At 45.3% G+C, this 12792-nt stretch overlaps 1 protein-coding gene across 18 annotated transcripts in view; it reads left to right on the forward strand.

The window, feature by feature from the left end:
- The window catches only part of GTF2I (general transcription factor IIi), an 86436-nt gene extending 74033 nt beyond the window's left edge, over window positions 1–12403 (forward strand). For 6 of the 18 annotated variants that reach the window (XM_051991976.1, XM_051991971.1, XM_051991979.1 and 3 more), the window contains 13 exons: window positions 68–166; window positions 607–672; window positions 906–1089; window positions 1763–1815; window positions 2619–2756; window positions 5109–5186; window positions 5464–5547; window positions 6077–6260; window positions 8267–8295; window positions 9084–9125; window positions 9764–9805; window positions 10316–10394; window positions 11511–12403. In XM_051991976.1, the coding sequence (XP_051847936.1) occupies window positions 68–166; window positions 607–672; window positions 906–1089; window positions 1763–1815; window positions 2619–2756; window positions 5109–5186; window positions 5464–5547; window positions 6077–6260; window positions 8267–8295; window positions 9084–9125; window positions 9764–9805; window positions 10316–10377 (1061 nt within the window). In that variant the 3' untranslated portion in view covers window positions 10378–10394; window positions 11511–12403. Of the gene's footprint in view, window positions 1–67; window positions 167–606; window positions 673–905; window positions 1090–1762; window positions 1816–2618; window positions 2757–5108; window positions 5187–5463; window positions 5548–6076; window positions 6261–8266; window positions 8296–9083; window positions 9126–9763; window positions 9806–10315; window positions 10395–11161; window positions 11335–11510 lie in introns of those variants that run through there. The other 12 variants (XM_051991983.1, XM_051991984.1, XM_051991986.1 and 9 more) reach the window with 7 other exon arrangements.
- The last annotated feature ends 389 nt before the right edge of the window (window positions 12404–12792 follow it).

Raw genomic sequence — 12792 nt, forward strand, 5'->3', positions numbered from 1 at the left:
CCTCGTCCTCTCACAGTTATTCCTTAGTATCATACTCCTTTGGTGAATCATCTTTATACATCTCTAGGTCCTAATAATAAGCCACAAACTACAGGTGTTCGAACTCCGACTCAGACCAATGGTTCCAATACTCCCTTCAAGCCTCGAGGGAGAGAATTTTCATTTGGTAAGCTTTTTTTCTGTTATTTCTGTGGAGTTCATAATTTTTAATTCTGAAATGAAAGGAAATTTGAATAAGAATCACTTAATTGGGCTTTTGTCTTTAGAAAAATTCTGTTTGACCTAAATTCACACCACGTACTTCTGGGACTAGACAGTCTTCTCATTTTTGTTCTTGTTTCACACACACAAAATAAAAGGTATCACGATAGCCTTTTCTTTGAGAGGTTTGAGATGGCATGTGAAGACTGTGCTAAAGCCTCTGCTTTTGTTGCTATTGCCCTTGAAAGTAGAAAAAGCTCCAGATTGTATCACACAGAGATTTTTTTAGAAATGCTAAATGTCCTTGGAAGACATTGTTATTCTCTTGGATGCTTTTGACTCTTTTGCCCGTGGTCAGCGAAGCTGCCGTGTTAACGATGCTGTTGTTCTCTTTACTTCTCGCAGAGGCCTGGAATGCTAAAATTACAGACCTCAAACAGAAGGTGGAAAATCTCTTTAATGAAAAGTGTGGTAAGTATGTTTTCAAGCTAAGTAAGCTTTTCCTGGCTTTTGAGAATTTCAGTAGTAGAATGTCCTAGGATGTCCTAAGGTGCCACTACCTCAGGAGAGCAGCCACCCAAAGAAGCCCTTTACTCAGTAACCCCAGAACGTCTAGAAGGCCCTCTCCCCATTTCTACGTACTGTGACCCGGTGGCCTGGGCTCCGTGTGGCGAGGCTTGGCTCAAATTCCTGTTGTCTTTCAGGGGAGGCTCTTGGCCTGAAGCACCCTGTGAAGGTGCCGTTTGCGCTGTTTGAATCTTTCCCCGAAGACTTTTACGTCGAAGGCCTACCGGAGGGCGTGCCGTTTCGACGACCATCAACTTTCGGCATTCCAAGACTGGAGAAGATTCTCAGAAATAAAGCCAAGATCAAGTTCATCATTAAAAAGTATGGGCGTGAGGCTGGTCCTGCCCCCCTTCCCCTGGGCGTGCTCTGGCTAACTTCCTGTAGGGCATACAGCCTGCTTTCTAAAACATTAGGTCGGATGCTAGAGGTCGGGCTTAGACAGTGGGAAACGATGGGTTGAGACTCTTTAAATACCCCATAAGTTGTTCCTCCCCATAGTGACGGGCGAGGGCTCCTCCCATAGGCTTTGCCCCTTGTTTGTGGGCATCTAGTTTGGGTATCTGCTTCTTGGGAAAATTAATTTGGGTAAACATCTCTTCAGTCCTTAAACAATTTAGAATTCAGATTGGGCAGTCAGGTCTGTTTTAATTGTGCCCCTTTGCAAGAATTCTTGCTGAAGATTTGAAGGTACATTAACATTGGACATAGGAGAGAAATCATAATGCTTATTTAACTAATTTGTTGGTTGTGTGATCGAGGAGAGAGGACTTTGAAAGAATTGAAAATTTGAACTACTAAATTTTAGGTTTCACTTATGCATAATATCCCTAGTCTTTCACTACTAGAGATAATTGAGTTGTATGACCAGCGGGAAAGATGTCGTGTGTATTTTGAGTCTTTGGAACATGGAATTCCTTGGGTTAAAATTTGCTGCTGTTTGGGTCATTTCAGTGTCATGTTACTAATGAAAATTGCCTCTTACCTCCATCTCTAGGCCTGAGATGTTTGAAACTGCCATTAAAGAAAGCACTTCCAAAAGCCCTCCAAGTAAGTATAATCCAAGGAAGAACATTTGATGAGTTTGTTATCAATCCAGGTTACAGAGATTCTGATTAAAAGTCCTTTTCGGATGGATCTGTGATCCTAGTGATCAGGGAACTCCCTCCCTTGAAACAGATCACACTTCCTTAGGGTCTGCCCATTCCATGCGGTCCTTCCCCCAAGGGCTGTTTCTGCCCACCCTTCTGGGGCCTTCCTCTGCCTCTTTTGACTTGGTGAGCATATGGGTAAAAGACATGGGCTGTCCCCTATTCTTTGCTCCAGCCATATGAGCAGCCCCTCCTGTCTCTGAGTCTTGGGTTTCTTTGTTGACATCCTGTATGCCCCCTCTCCATCACAATGCCTTGTTTGGGGTGTCCTGCAGCCTGCTCACGCCTCCCGAGGGCCTCTCCGTTGCCTTGGAGGGATTCTCAGCTCCACTTCTTGGGAGACCGTAATGTTCTCTGCACGACGTGTAGCCATGCCACAGAATATGGGTATTAAAGTCACAGGCCTTTGTTTCAAGGAGAAGTATGGCTGCATTAAAACAGCTGCAGTTTTCCAAAGGCAATCCCGCCTGCTCTCCTGTCACTCGGTTCTCAGTCCAGCTCGATGTCCATTTGTGGTGTCTGCCAATATATATGTCCATGTATATCTGTGTTCCTAAAATAGAGAAGTATGAGATGAGTTCTAACAGTTCTCCACTCAGCTGCATAATATAGTTTAGATAATCGTCAATTCTTCATCCACTTGGTTTTTCTTATGTGGATGGTTAGGCCAAATTCTTTCGAGTGATTCTGGATCTCATTTAGGAGGCTCTGCAGTGTTCTCGGGCTTGATGAAATCTCCACAATGTCACCCACAAAAAGGACCAATCTGGAGGACTTCACCATCTATAGGGAATCCCTCTTTGACTTCGGACTCTGCGCTGGATCTCCTCCATAACACTGGTGAACACCTTTGGCGAGCATACATCTCCCTCTTTCATGCTTCACTTGAGAAAAGGATCAGGGGGTCAAACAGGGTTATCTCTGTTATCCTTTAAAGAATCTTGACTAATTTTGACACGAGAGTCGCCTTATTGGAGGAGAGCTTTTAAGGTGTCATTTTGCTCTACTCAGACAAATGCTTTTTTAGACAGCAAATAGCCCAGTGGGATTTTTAATATTCTTTATCTCTTTTTAGCTTATTTTGTAATGGTAGGAATAAGGTCTGCTGTAGAATACTGTCTGCAAAATTCTGATTATTCCCTTTTTAATTCTCTCTTCAGGCACACCCTTGCTATGTATGTTTGTGCATAGATTATCAATCTCACAGCCATTGTATAGAGTTGGGGGAATAGATAAAAAGATTGTCTTTTGGGCTTTTTTCTACACCTTTAGTGAATCTTCTCCACCTTCAGATAATTCCAGAAGGGATCCTTCAGAATGATGTGGCCTCCAGCCAGGAGCCCCTTTGTGTGTATATGGCCTAATCCAGCGGCTTCTCTCTTTCCTTCCTTCAGTGCCATTTATGCATCCTCTAAAACCACATCCAAAAGGGTGGTATTCAACAGTCCAAACATGGTGACTTTGCTCTCCCTTGTTTGTTATACAGAAATCTTTGTAGCCATTTTCTGTCTTTGGTCTCTTTTTTGTCCTCTTTCCAGTTTCATCCTGAAATGCCCTTAAAATGGCTTTGCTTATTTGTTTGGTCTCTTCCCAGTCTTTTTTTTTCCCCCCTAAACTGGTTTTTCCCTCTCCTGCTTCTCACTGTTTTATGAGTATCTATTGCTCGTGATCTTTGATACTTTCCTTCTGTGTAAGGTTTTATAATCAAGTCCACATGCAAAAACAGCGTCACCTTTGGCTGCTCCTATTTCTCGGCTGCCGTTTGAAGTGTGGGATTTTGTAAGGTTCACTTGGTCTGCCTTGTTAAGAGCAGTAGATTTATATTGGATAAGCTTGTGGGCACAGTTGTAATAATATCTTTGGCATTCCTACCATTCCTGTTTTTGTATTGTCAGTAGCTTGGAGGTTTTTAATTCCTTTTTCTCCTTTTTTATTTCTTTTTGCTCTATATTTTTATCTTTATTCTAACAGTGGTGATTGATTATGTGTACGGCTAATTAAGGAAAAACTCCCACAGTAGTAAGAAGTCATATCCTGTCATTAAAAAAAAAAAAAAAAACTGATTCAGAAGTGTCCATGTACCTCCTGGCTCTTTCCTGATGAGCACGTGTGAGGCGTCTGTCTGGTCCACCCTCCTTGGCCTCTCATGCTCCATTTCTGCTCTGTAGTTTTCACTGCTCTCACCTGGTCTGCTTTTGCCATTTGCGTAGATGTCACTAGTAACAGCGATCTTAGTGATTTCATTTGGAGGTACTTACCAGGTTCTTTACCCTGTGGGGTACACAGGTGGCCATTTTGTTTTCCGTGGACTTCTTTAAAAAAAATCAGCATGAGCTTAGGAGCCCCGAGGACAGTGGGAAAGGAGCCAGGGCTCCACAAAGGGATGTTTCCTGTTATCTTGGGGCTCCGGATCAGGCTGACTTCCTCTCTTCTTTCCCTGGAGAGCCTGTGAGCCAGCCTTTTTCTGCAGCTTCCTTCTGTGTTTTGGTTTATCAGGAAATGGCATCGAAGACTTAGGTTGAGTTCCTCTAGTGTGGTCAATTGTCATCGCCGGGCACAGATCAGGGCGCCAACCGTCATGTTAAATTGTTGCAGTTTTAAAGCGCCAGGGGCCTTAGCAACCCCTCCCTCTTTCTGCTGCTTTCAGTATTCTTACTGCAGAAGCCTTAGGGAAGGGGCTGCACAGGACCGAGGGACCTTTGGATCTTGTTTGTTCCATGGATTGCCATGGGGCTGGCCTTCTGAGGATGAGTGGGCTTCTCCAGGTGTCCCTCACGTGATCTTTGGAAAAGGGGCAAGAGTCTGTTTGCTTGGACCAAGGCTTGAGTTGTGGCAGTGGGGCAGAAGCTGCCAAAACTTCATATGGCTTTCTGGAGTCCAGGGTCCCCTCCAGAGCAGGGTGAGGCTTCAGGGTGGGACCTTGTGGAGGTTCAGTCTTTGATAAAATGAGATGGAATCAAAATGAGAAATCCTCATTCTCTAGAATTGGAAAGTGTCATTTTCATCTATCACTTCAGTAAGTACTTCCATGCACACTGATCTTCTTGGTCAAGTGAGAGACAAAAAAGGAAGGCCCTTTTTCCTTCTGTGCCATCTTGAATGGTCTGGACAGGGAGAGCTGGCCCGAGGAGGGGAGCTTGGGGTGAAGGTGCCCGCCCCTGCCCTGGTCTAACGCGAAGTCTCTCTTTTAAGGAAAAATGAATTCAGCCAATGTCACCACCACAGCTGCAGGGGTGGAAGACCTCAACATCATCCAGGTGACAATTCCAGGTATGATGGCTTGGGCAGCGGTTAGCTCCTAGTGAGACTCATTTATGCTGTTAGGTCTCCCGCGGTTGGGGGCAGTGCTGCAGCCTACAGGGCTTTTCAAGTAGCCTGTTCAGCATAACTTATACTTCATGCCCAGCTGGACTTGCCACTAGTGGAGTCCTGGAGCAGGGTGGACTGTGAAGTAGAGAGCGAATCGGAACGTCTCACCCTGGCCCAAACTCTTTCTGTGAAGAAGTGTGCATTAATGGCTTTGAATTTTCCTTTAAAATCTTTCTAGATGATGAGAGTGAAAGACTATCAAAAGTGGAAAAGGCCCGGCAGCTGCGGGAACAAGTGAATGATCTCTTTAGCCGCAAATTTGGTGAGTCTTTGCTAGAAGGAACCAGGTTGGTGAGGGTGCCTGTGGGATTGATCTAATGGGCCCAAGGCTCCTGGGTCTTCCCTAATCCAGGCTGCTCTTGGGGAGGATGAAGGGAGGGATTAGTGACTCTTTCCTTCCAAAAGCATTGATTTACAAACACCTCATTTAATCCTAGCAGTAACCCTGGGAGGTGGTTGCAGCCCTTGTCTCCATTTTGTAATTGAGGGGAATAAAGCAGGCAGAGTTGGGGGGTTTTCAGGGCCACTTGAGGTTGGATTTGACCTCCAGGCCCATGTCCTCTCCACTGCACCAGCAAGACCCTCTCTTTAGTCACCAAAGCTTCACTCTGTAATATCTCAGTTAAGTCTTTGGCATATAAATATACAACTATACAAATTGGAGGGTCTTACTTCAGTGACATGTCATGGTCTTTAAAAATCTGACTGAAAATTGAAGGTGATTTCTTGATGGAAAAAGCTGGATAAATTTATTTTGAGATTGTAAAAGCTTTCTGTGTGCTCTGTCCCAGGTGAAGCAATTGGCATGGGCTTTCCTGTGAAAGTCCCATACAGGAAGATAACCATCAATCCTGGCTGTGTGGTTGTCGATGGGATGCCTCCTGGGGTTGCCTTCAAAGCCCCCAGCTACCTGGAAATCAGCTCCATGAGAAGGATCCTAGATTCAGCAGAATTTATCAAATTCACTGTCATTAGGTAAGTTTCCTAGAGAACTCTGGTAACTGTCCTAAGGAGGATCCACAGGGAGTGGTGAGTTCTGCCAGCAAAACTTTCTGCTTCAGGGAAGTTGAGGGAAGCTGACCCCTTGGAAGGCACAGGGCATCTTCGCCAAGCGCAGAAGCTTTAATGAAGTTAATTTTTTCTGCTCCCCTCATTGCAGAGCCTGAGGCAGATAGAAAATGCAGATTAGGGTCGGCTCCTTCGCATGGAACTTTTAGTCCAGGGAAATATATGGCAGATAAGAGACTCTTCCACAAAGCAGCCCCTGCTGTGGCGGAGGAAAGGGCTCCTGGGAGAAGGTGCCTGGGAATGTCTAAGAGGGCCTCAGGGGAACGGGGCTTCGCTAGAGAGGCAAGGGTTCATGGGGCAGGGAGCATTTGAGAGGAGGATAATTCTGAAGGTCCAATGGGACCAGCTGAGCCTTTGAAGAGTGATGGACCAGCAAATAATTTGTTGTTCACTTGTGTCCGACTCTTCCTGACCCCATTTGGGGTTTTCTTGGCAAGATACTGGAATGGTTTGCCAGTCCCCTCTCCGGTTCATTTTACAAAGGAGTAAACTGAGACAGACAGACAGAAGGGGTTTGCCCAGGGTCACCCAGCTGGTAAGTGGGGCTAGATTTGAACCAGCTGTCCTCGCCAGTACAGTACAGGGTTAGTGGGGCATCGACTGGAAATCTGGATTATGGGGAAGAGTCGCGAGCCTCTCGTATCTGGTGCTCTGAGCAGAATGGGAGAGGGGGTGGGCGAGGGTTTATGGCAAAATGCTGCTGCCGCCAGGGCTGGCTGTAAACCTCCCCAACCCCTATGGCCACAGCGTCTTGTTTCAATGGCTTCAGATCTTGGGACACGTTCTGGTCTGCTGGCCTCAGAATTGGCGTGCTCTGTGCCATCCTGTGCCTTTTCCTACTCCGATTCTCCTGAACACCATCAGTATTGGCCCAGCCTGACCCATTGGCAGGAATATAAGTGGCTATGGGCCTTAACCCCACCCACCGACCCTTTCCCTACTTCCACCTATTGTACCTGGGGGACCTGAGGGAGCCACTTGCTTTAGATTGTTCATGAGTGTCTTGGGTAATTATCAACTCACAAAGTCCTTCCTTGTCTTAAGTATCTAAAGAAAGAGGAATGGGAAGTGACTAGAATCACAGAATTGAACGTTGGAAGGAGTATCACTGGCCATGGCCTAATTTATTCCCAAGAATTTTGGCAATTCTGAAAAGAATTTTATTTTACAATCTGCCCCCAAAATGGATTTTAAGATTCTGATTGGTGATCTCCAATGAGATGGGTCCCATGTTCTATTTGGGGGCAGCTCTCATTATGACCAGGTTTTTCCCGACTTTCCCTCTCCATCCCCAATATTCCCAGTCCGACCTTAGGCCTTCTCTCTCTTCCACATGAATAGTTCTTGACATATTTAAAGACATCTATCATTCTGTGGGATTGAGCCCTGCAAAATCTGTTTGAATCTTCATTCCTTCGTCCGGCTGCTCCCATCTTTGTGTTTTATTCCCCCCACCACATTCTGACCCTCTTCTAGGCTGTCCAGACCCATGGCTGAATTGCCTCCATCTGGCCTGTCCCTGGGAAGCACACACATTATCCTACTTTTCCCCTTAGATCTGTAGTAACTTGGCTTTTGTCCTCAAAATGACTCTCAGAGTAAGGCCTGGAGCCGGGACTTCTGATTGTTGGGCCTGCCTTTGTGCACTAACTTCCCTACTAATCTCTGATGTCAGCCCCCAGGTTTGAGGAAGATGATTTGAGGTACTCCCTGTGGGTGCCAGAAATAAACGATGGTTGTGCTCATGGGACGGAAGCGATCAGGGGGCTGACTCTGACTTTGGATTGGGATCAGTAGTGGAGGGGAGGCAGGGAGCGGTGTCAGGCAGTGATGGCTGCTGCTTGAGTAAATGGAGTTGGGATATGGTCAAGCCTGCAGGAAGAAACCTAAAGCACCGTGCCTCTCTTTTTCAGACCTTTTCCAGGACTTGTCATTAATAACCGTGAGTATTTCATGAGATCCTAGGAAGGATCCTAATGAGGTTGGCGTTGGGGCTTCAGCGGATCGTTGTGGGGGCGCTTCCCTTGGGTCATGGTTCCTCTGGCTCTGCCCTAGGATGTTGAAAGCCCTAGCCCCCAAACAGTTCTTCCTCCTCTGTACGGTGTGTGTGTTCCGATTGCTTGGGTTTTACTGGTAAGACCAGTCTGACAGCTTGACCATCACTGAAAAGTTTAGGCAAAGACCCTAGGGAAAACGCAGAAATTCATCTTGGGTGGGTGGGGCAAGAGAATGAAGGGCGAGACTCAGCAGTCCCCGCCCATCTACACTGCAGTGCCAGCTCCTTGTATCAGATGCTCATTTAATAGTCTAATTGATTAGACAAACCCACATGGAAAATGCTGGGCCCTGTCTTACCAGTCTGGAATGCTGCAGTATGATTAGGATTAATACAGTAGCTCATAAAAACTTGTAAGCTAATGGACAGCTGTGGCTTATTTGTTAGACATTGTGTGCGTTCTGAATCTGTGGCTGGTTGTTACTTAGGAAACGTTTAGTTGGCCATGTTCACATTAAACGTGTCGGTACCTCTAATGATCCCAGTAGATCTTAGAGCCTTCAAGCAGCTGTGTGGGGACAGGGGCCCCACTTCCATTTTGGCTCATTGAATGCCTGCATAAATGTCACGCCTCTGCCAAAGAGGTCAAAAGTGAGACTAGCTAGGAGCAGGTTTTGTGCCCTGAAGATGATTGCTCTTTTAAACTCATCCAGCCGTGTCACTTATTTTCTCAGAGTTGGTTGATCAAACCGAATCCGAAGGCCCAGTAATACAAGGTATGTGCAGCAACATAAGCCATTATATCTGCCAAGACCGTCTGAAATCCAGCCCTCCCCTCCTCCTCTCCGCCCCAGCCGAGAGCAGATGGTGTCAGTTTGCTTCTTGAAATCAGCTCCCAAAGTTTGGGTGTTAGTCTGGGTGTCCAGGAGAGACTTTTTCAGACACTTGTATGCTAGTGAACTGGCCTAAAGTTGTAGCAGTCGCGGCGTGGGGGTCCCCAGCGAGAAGCTGCAAAACGTGGGGGAGATGTGGTGGGAAAGGGACAGGACTGAGTGGGGTGCATGTTTTTTAGTGTCCATTAGGACAGGCAGTGGTGGGGCTACGTGCAGATTGGGACCGAGTGTTGGAAACAAACCAGTTGGTCACATTTTCTCCATGCTCCCCATTGCTTTCTCAGTGGTGACCAATGCAGTGAGGTTTCCATGTAGGGCTTGGTGGTTATATGGTACATTATGATGCTGAGAAGTTCTTATGAAGGAGAGAAGGGTGCTCTGTCCCGCCTGTTTTTAGCTATGAGTGCATCTTTGTAAAGGCACTACAATCTGCTGTATCATGCATGACTTCTTATCCAATAGCTATTGTAAAATCACCTTTAAAGACATTAGGAAAAAAATTGTTTCTTTTTTCCATGTAGAATCAGCTGATCCAGCCCAATTGGAGGTTCCTGTGACAGAAGGTATTCAGGGTTATAAGGAAGGGAATTTGTGCCCTCTCTTAATTAGTAAAAGAGGATTGGGTGTTGTCTTTGGGGGAGAGATATTTAAGTAGAATCAAATGACTGCGTTGTTCTCTTGTTTCTGCATGAAGATTATTTGTTTGTACAAATTACATTTTATAAAATTTTCTAAGATTCCTGGAGGGTTGTGTAATTTCATTTGGGCCCTTTTATCTTTGAAAAATTTTAGGGATCCTAAATGAGCTGTAAAAGCAAAAAACTCTGGCACTAGTTGGACAGTGAATTTCTATATCCAGAACATTTTTTCTATAAATAAACATTCAAAGCAAGATAAGTTGATTGTATTGCCACAGAAATGCAGTTATTTCCTTGATGATGATACGACTTTTGAGCATATTGACATTTTTTATGTTATATCTTGAAATTAAGTGCTTATTGTGTTGGGTGGGCTGATTTATTACACTGTCTTTTCCTGACATTATTCAAGTAACTATAGTTTTCTTCTTTTAGTAGATATAAAGGAAACGGAAGGAAGTTCTCAGATCAAACAGGAACCAGATCCAACGTGGTAGACCTCTTCATTCCTAGGGTAAATGACTTGTTATGTGTGGGATGAAAAAGCCTTTGGCTGGGGGTGCTCTCAGAGGGCGTGCCCATGGCCTTTTGGAGACCGGTCCAGTACAGCTGGAGTCTCACTTAGAACGTGCCTGAAACACAGACACGTGGCCTTACGGTGTCTGTATGTGGCTGGACCCCAGGGCAGGGTTGACCGCTTCCCCTTGTAAGGGAGATGGAAAGAAGGGAGAGGTAGGTAGGCCTAAGTAGGTCGAATGGCTAAGCCAAAACACCGGTAATGCAGTTCTGGGGAAGCTGCTTTTCTGGGATGAAAGGAATAATTGTGGCTTTTCCAATAAATGATTGGGGAGTCACAGTGGACTCTGCTTGGATTCCGCTAAGTTGGCGAGTGCTTACAGAAATGTAACCGCATCTTCTCCCCTTCCCAAATAAAAGTTCAACGACTCCACAAGATGATAAGTCATATTCAGAGCTAGGATGGCCTGGGTCCACCCTCCCCATCAGTGCTGGCTAGGAACACAGGAGGCCGGTGTTTTATCCTGTAGTTTTAATTATTTTGGGGGATGGTTCTTGAAAGTATTGGGCCTTGGTGTAATTAATAAAAAGTGATTTAGGGATTTAGTTGGCATTTGCCGAGCATCTATCTGTGTCTCGGACCCGATTTAAGCTTGAAATGGCCGTGATAAACAAGACAGTCTCAGGCTCGCTTCAAACTGTCATCTTGATGAAGGTGAAATTCCTGAAATTAAGTTAATAGATTTTTTTTTATTCCCTCTCTAGCTTAAAAGTATCAGTGGTTGAGAAGAGCTTGCCGGAACTGTTACAGCCGAAGCTGTGTAATATAATTGTATAACAGAATTACCTTCTATACAAACCTTTTTTTCTACTTTTAGATAGAAATGTCTACTTTTTCAGCAGTTCTGTGAATTGAATTAAAGAGCAGAGTGACTGTAGATTTGGAATGGCTGGTTTACTTTGGAATCTATTCTAAGGATTTTGCAGCAGTGCTGGAAAAAGGACCGGAAGAATCTCATCGGTTTTTTTTTTTTGTTTGTTTTTTGTTTTTGTTTTTGTTTTTGTTTTTGTTTTTTTTTTTTGTTTTGTTTTTGTTTTTTTTTTACGTAATCAGCACAGACTTGAGAAATGGTGTCGTTTTCCAGCCACGGGAAGATCTCTCCAGCTGGATCCATCTCCGCTTTGCAGTGAAGAAAACGCCTTCCGACGATCGTTCAGTTCTTTAGTTTTTCTATTTGAAAAATCATTTCACTGATTTTTGGTTCCCATTTCTCCTTTAACGGCTGAGTGGACAATAGTATATGTATATTTGACTGGACTTTTTCCTACGCTATCTATCACGGTTCATGTTTTTCATAAATAAAGCCATCTGGTTCACCTGACAGTTAGTGAGAGGTCAGTATCTCAGTGTGTGGATAACAATGAGCCCTCTTCCCATTTTACTTATTTTTGTCCAAATAAAGAGTGCATGATGTATCCGAATAGTAGCACAGTTAAATCAGGTATGGAAATTTGGGCAAGCTAAGTTAAGCGCTGGAGCCTCCCTGGAGCGTGACCTGCTACGGCTGGGATTGAGTGGCGTGGGGGGAGGGCTGTTCAGCTTGGGTGGGGTCTCGCCCTCGGGAGCCCCATGAGAACCAGCTCGCCCGCCTTGCTGTCTTCTCCCAAAGGTTGCCGCCGAAGCAGCGTTAAAGAGGGGCTTCAGTGTCATGTCTAAGAGGTTTAGAAGCTAATTACGCATCCTCTGATACCTTCCCCACACTTTGTAGGAGAAACTTTAAATGTGTTGAAATTTCACAAACAAAAATTGTATGATACCAGCTCTATGAAAAGCTAGAAAATGTGATGGTTTAGAGTTTTCATTAGCTTTGCCACAATATTCACAATGGAAAATTATATGACATGGTAGCAGAATAGACCTTTTAATGTGTTGCTTATATTTTACCTCAAATTAAATTGTAGATATAGGGTAATAAATAAAATTCATCCATGCCTTTCACACACTAACTCGTTTTTTCCGAAAGTGTGTTCATGATTCTCTGGTTGGGGTTGGGGGACAGACACCGGGGGGAGTGTATGTGAGCATGTTCTGGGGGCAGGTGTGGTCAGCTGTTCCCCACCTAGTGTGTGTGGGGGGGGGTGAGGGAGGGCACTTCCTGTTGCACCCGGCCTTGTCCACCTCTGGGGGCGGAGGGGGAGGGGCCTTCAGAGAAGAGGCGGGAATTTCAGCATCAACCTTTGCCAGATAAATTGGGAGCGCCCCCCCCCCCAGCCCCATGAGTAGAAAAGCTGAGGGTGGGGAGGAGGGGAAGCTCTCCTGGAGCCTAGACAACAGCTGGGGACGAGCCAGGCCATTGTCAGAGATGGGGAGACCCCAGATGGCTGCCCTACCGACC

Source organism: Antechinus flavipes, chromosome 4 (genome assembly GCF_016432865.1).
Source record: "Antechinus flavipes isolate AdamAnt ecotype Samford, QLD, Australia chromosome 4, AdamAnt_v2, whole genome shotgun sequence".
NCBI lineage: Eukaryota > Metazoa > Chordata > Mammalia > Dasyuromorphia > Dasyuridae > Antechinus > Antechinus flavipes.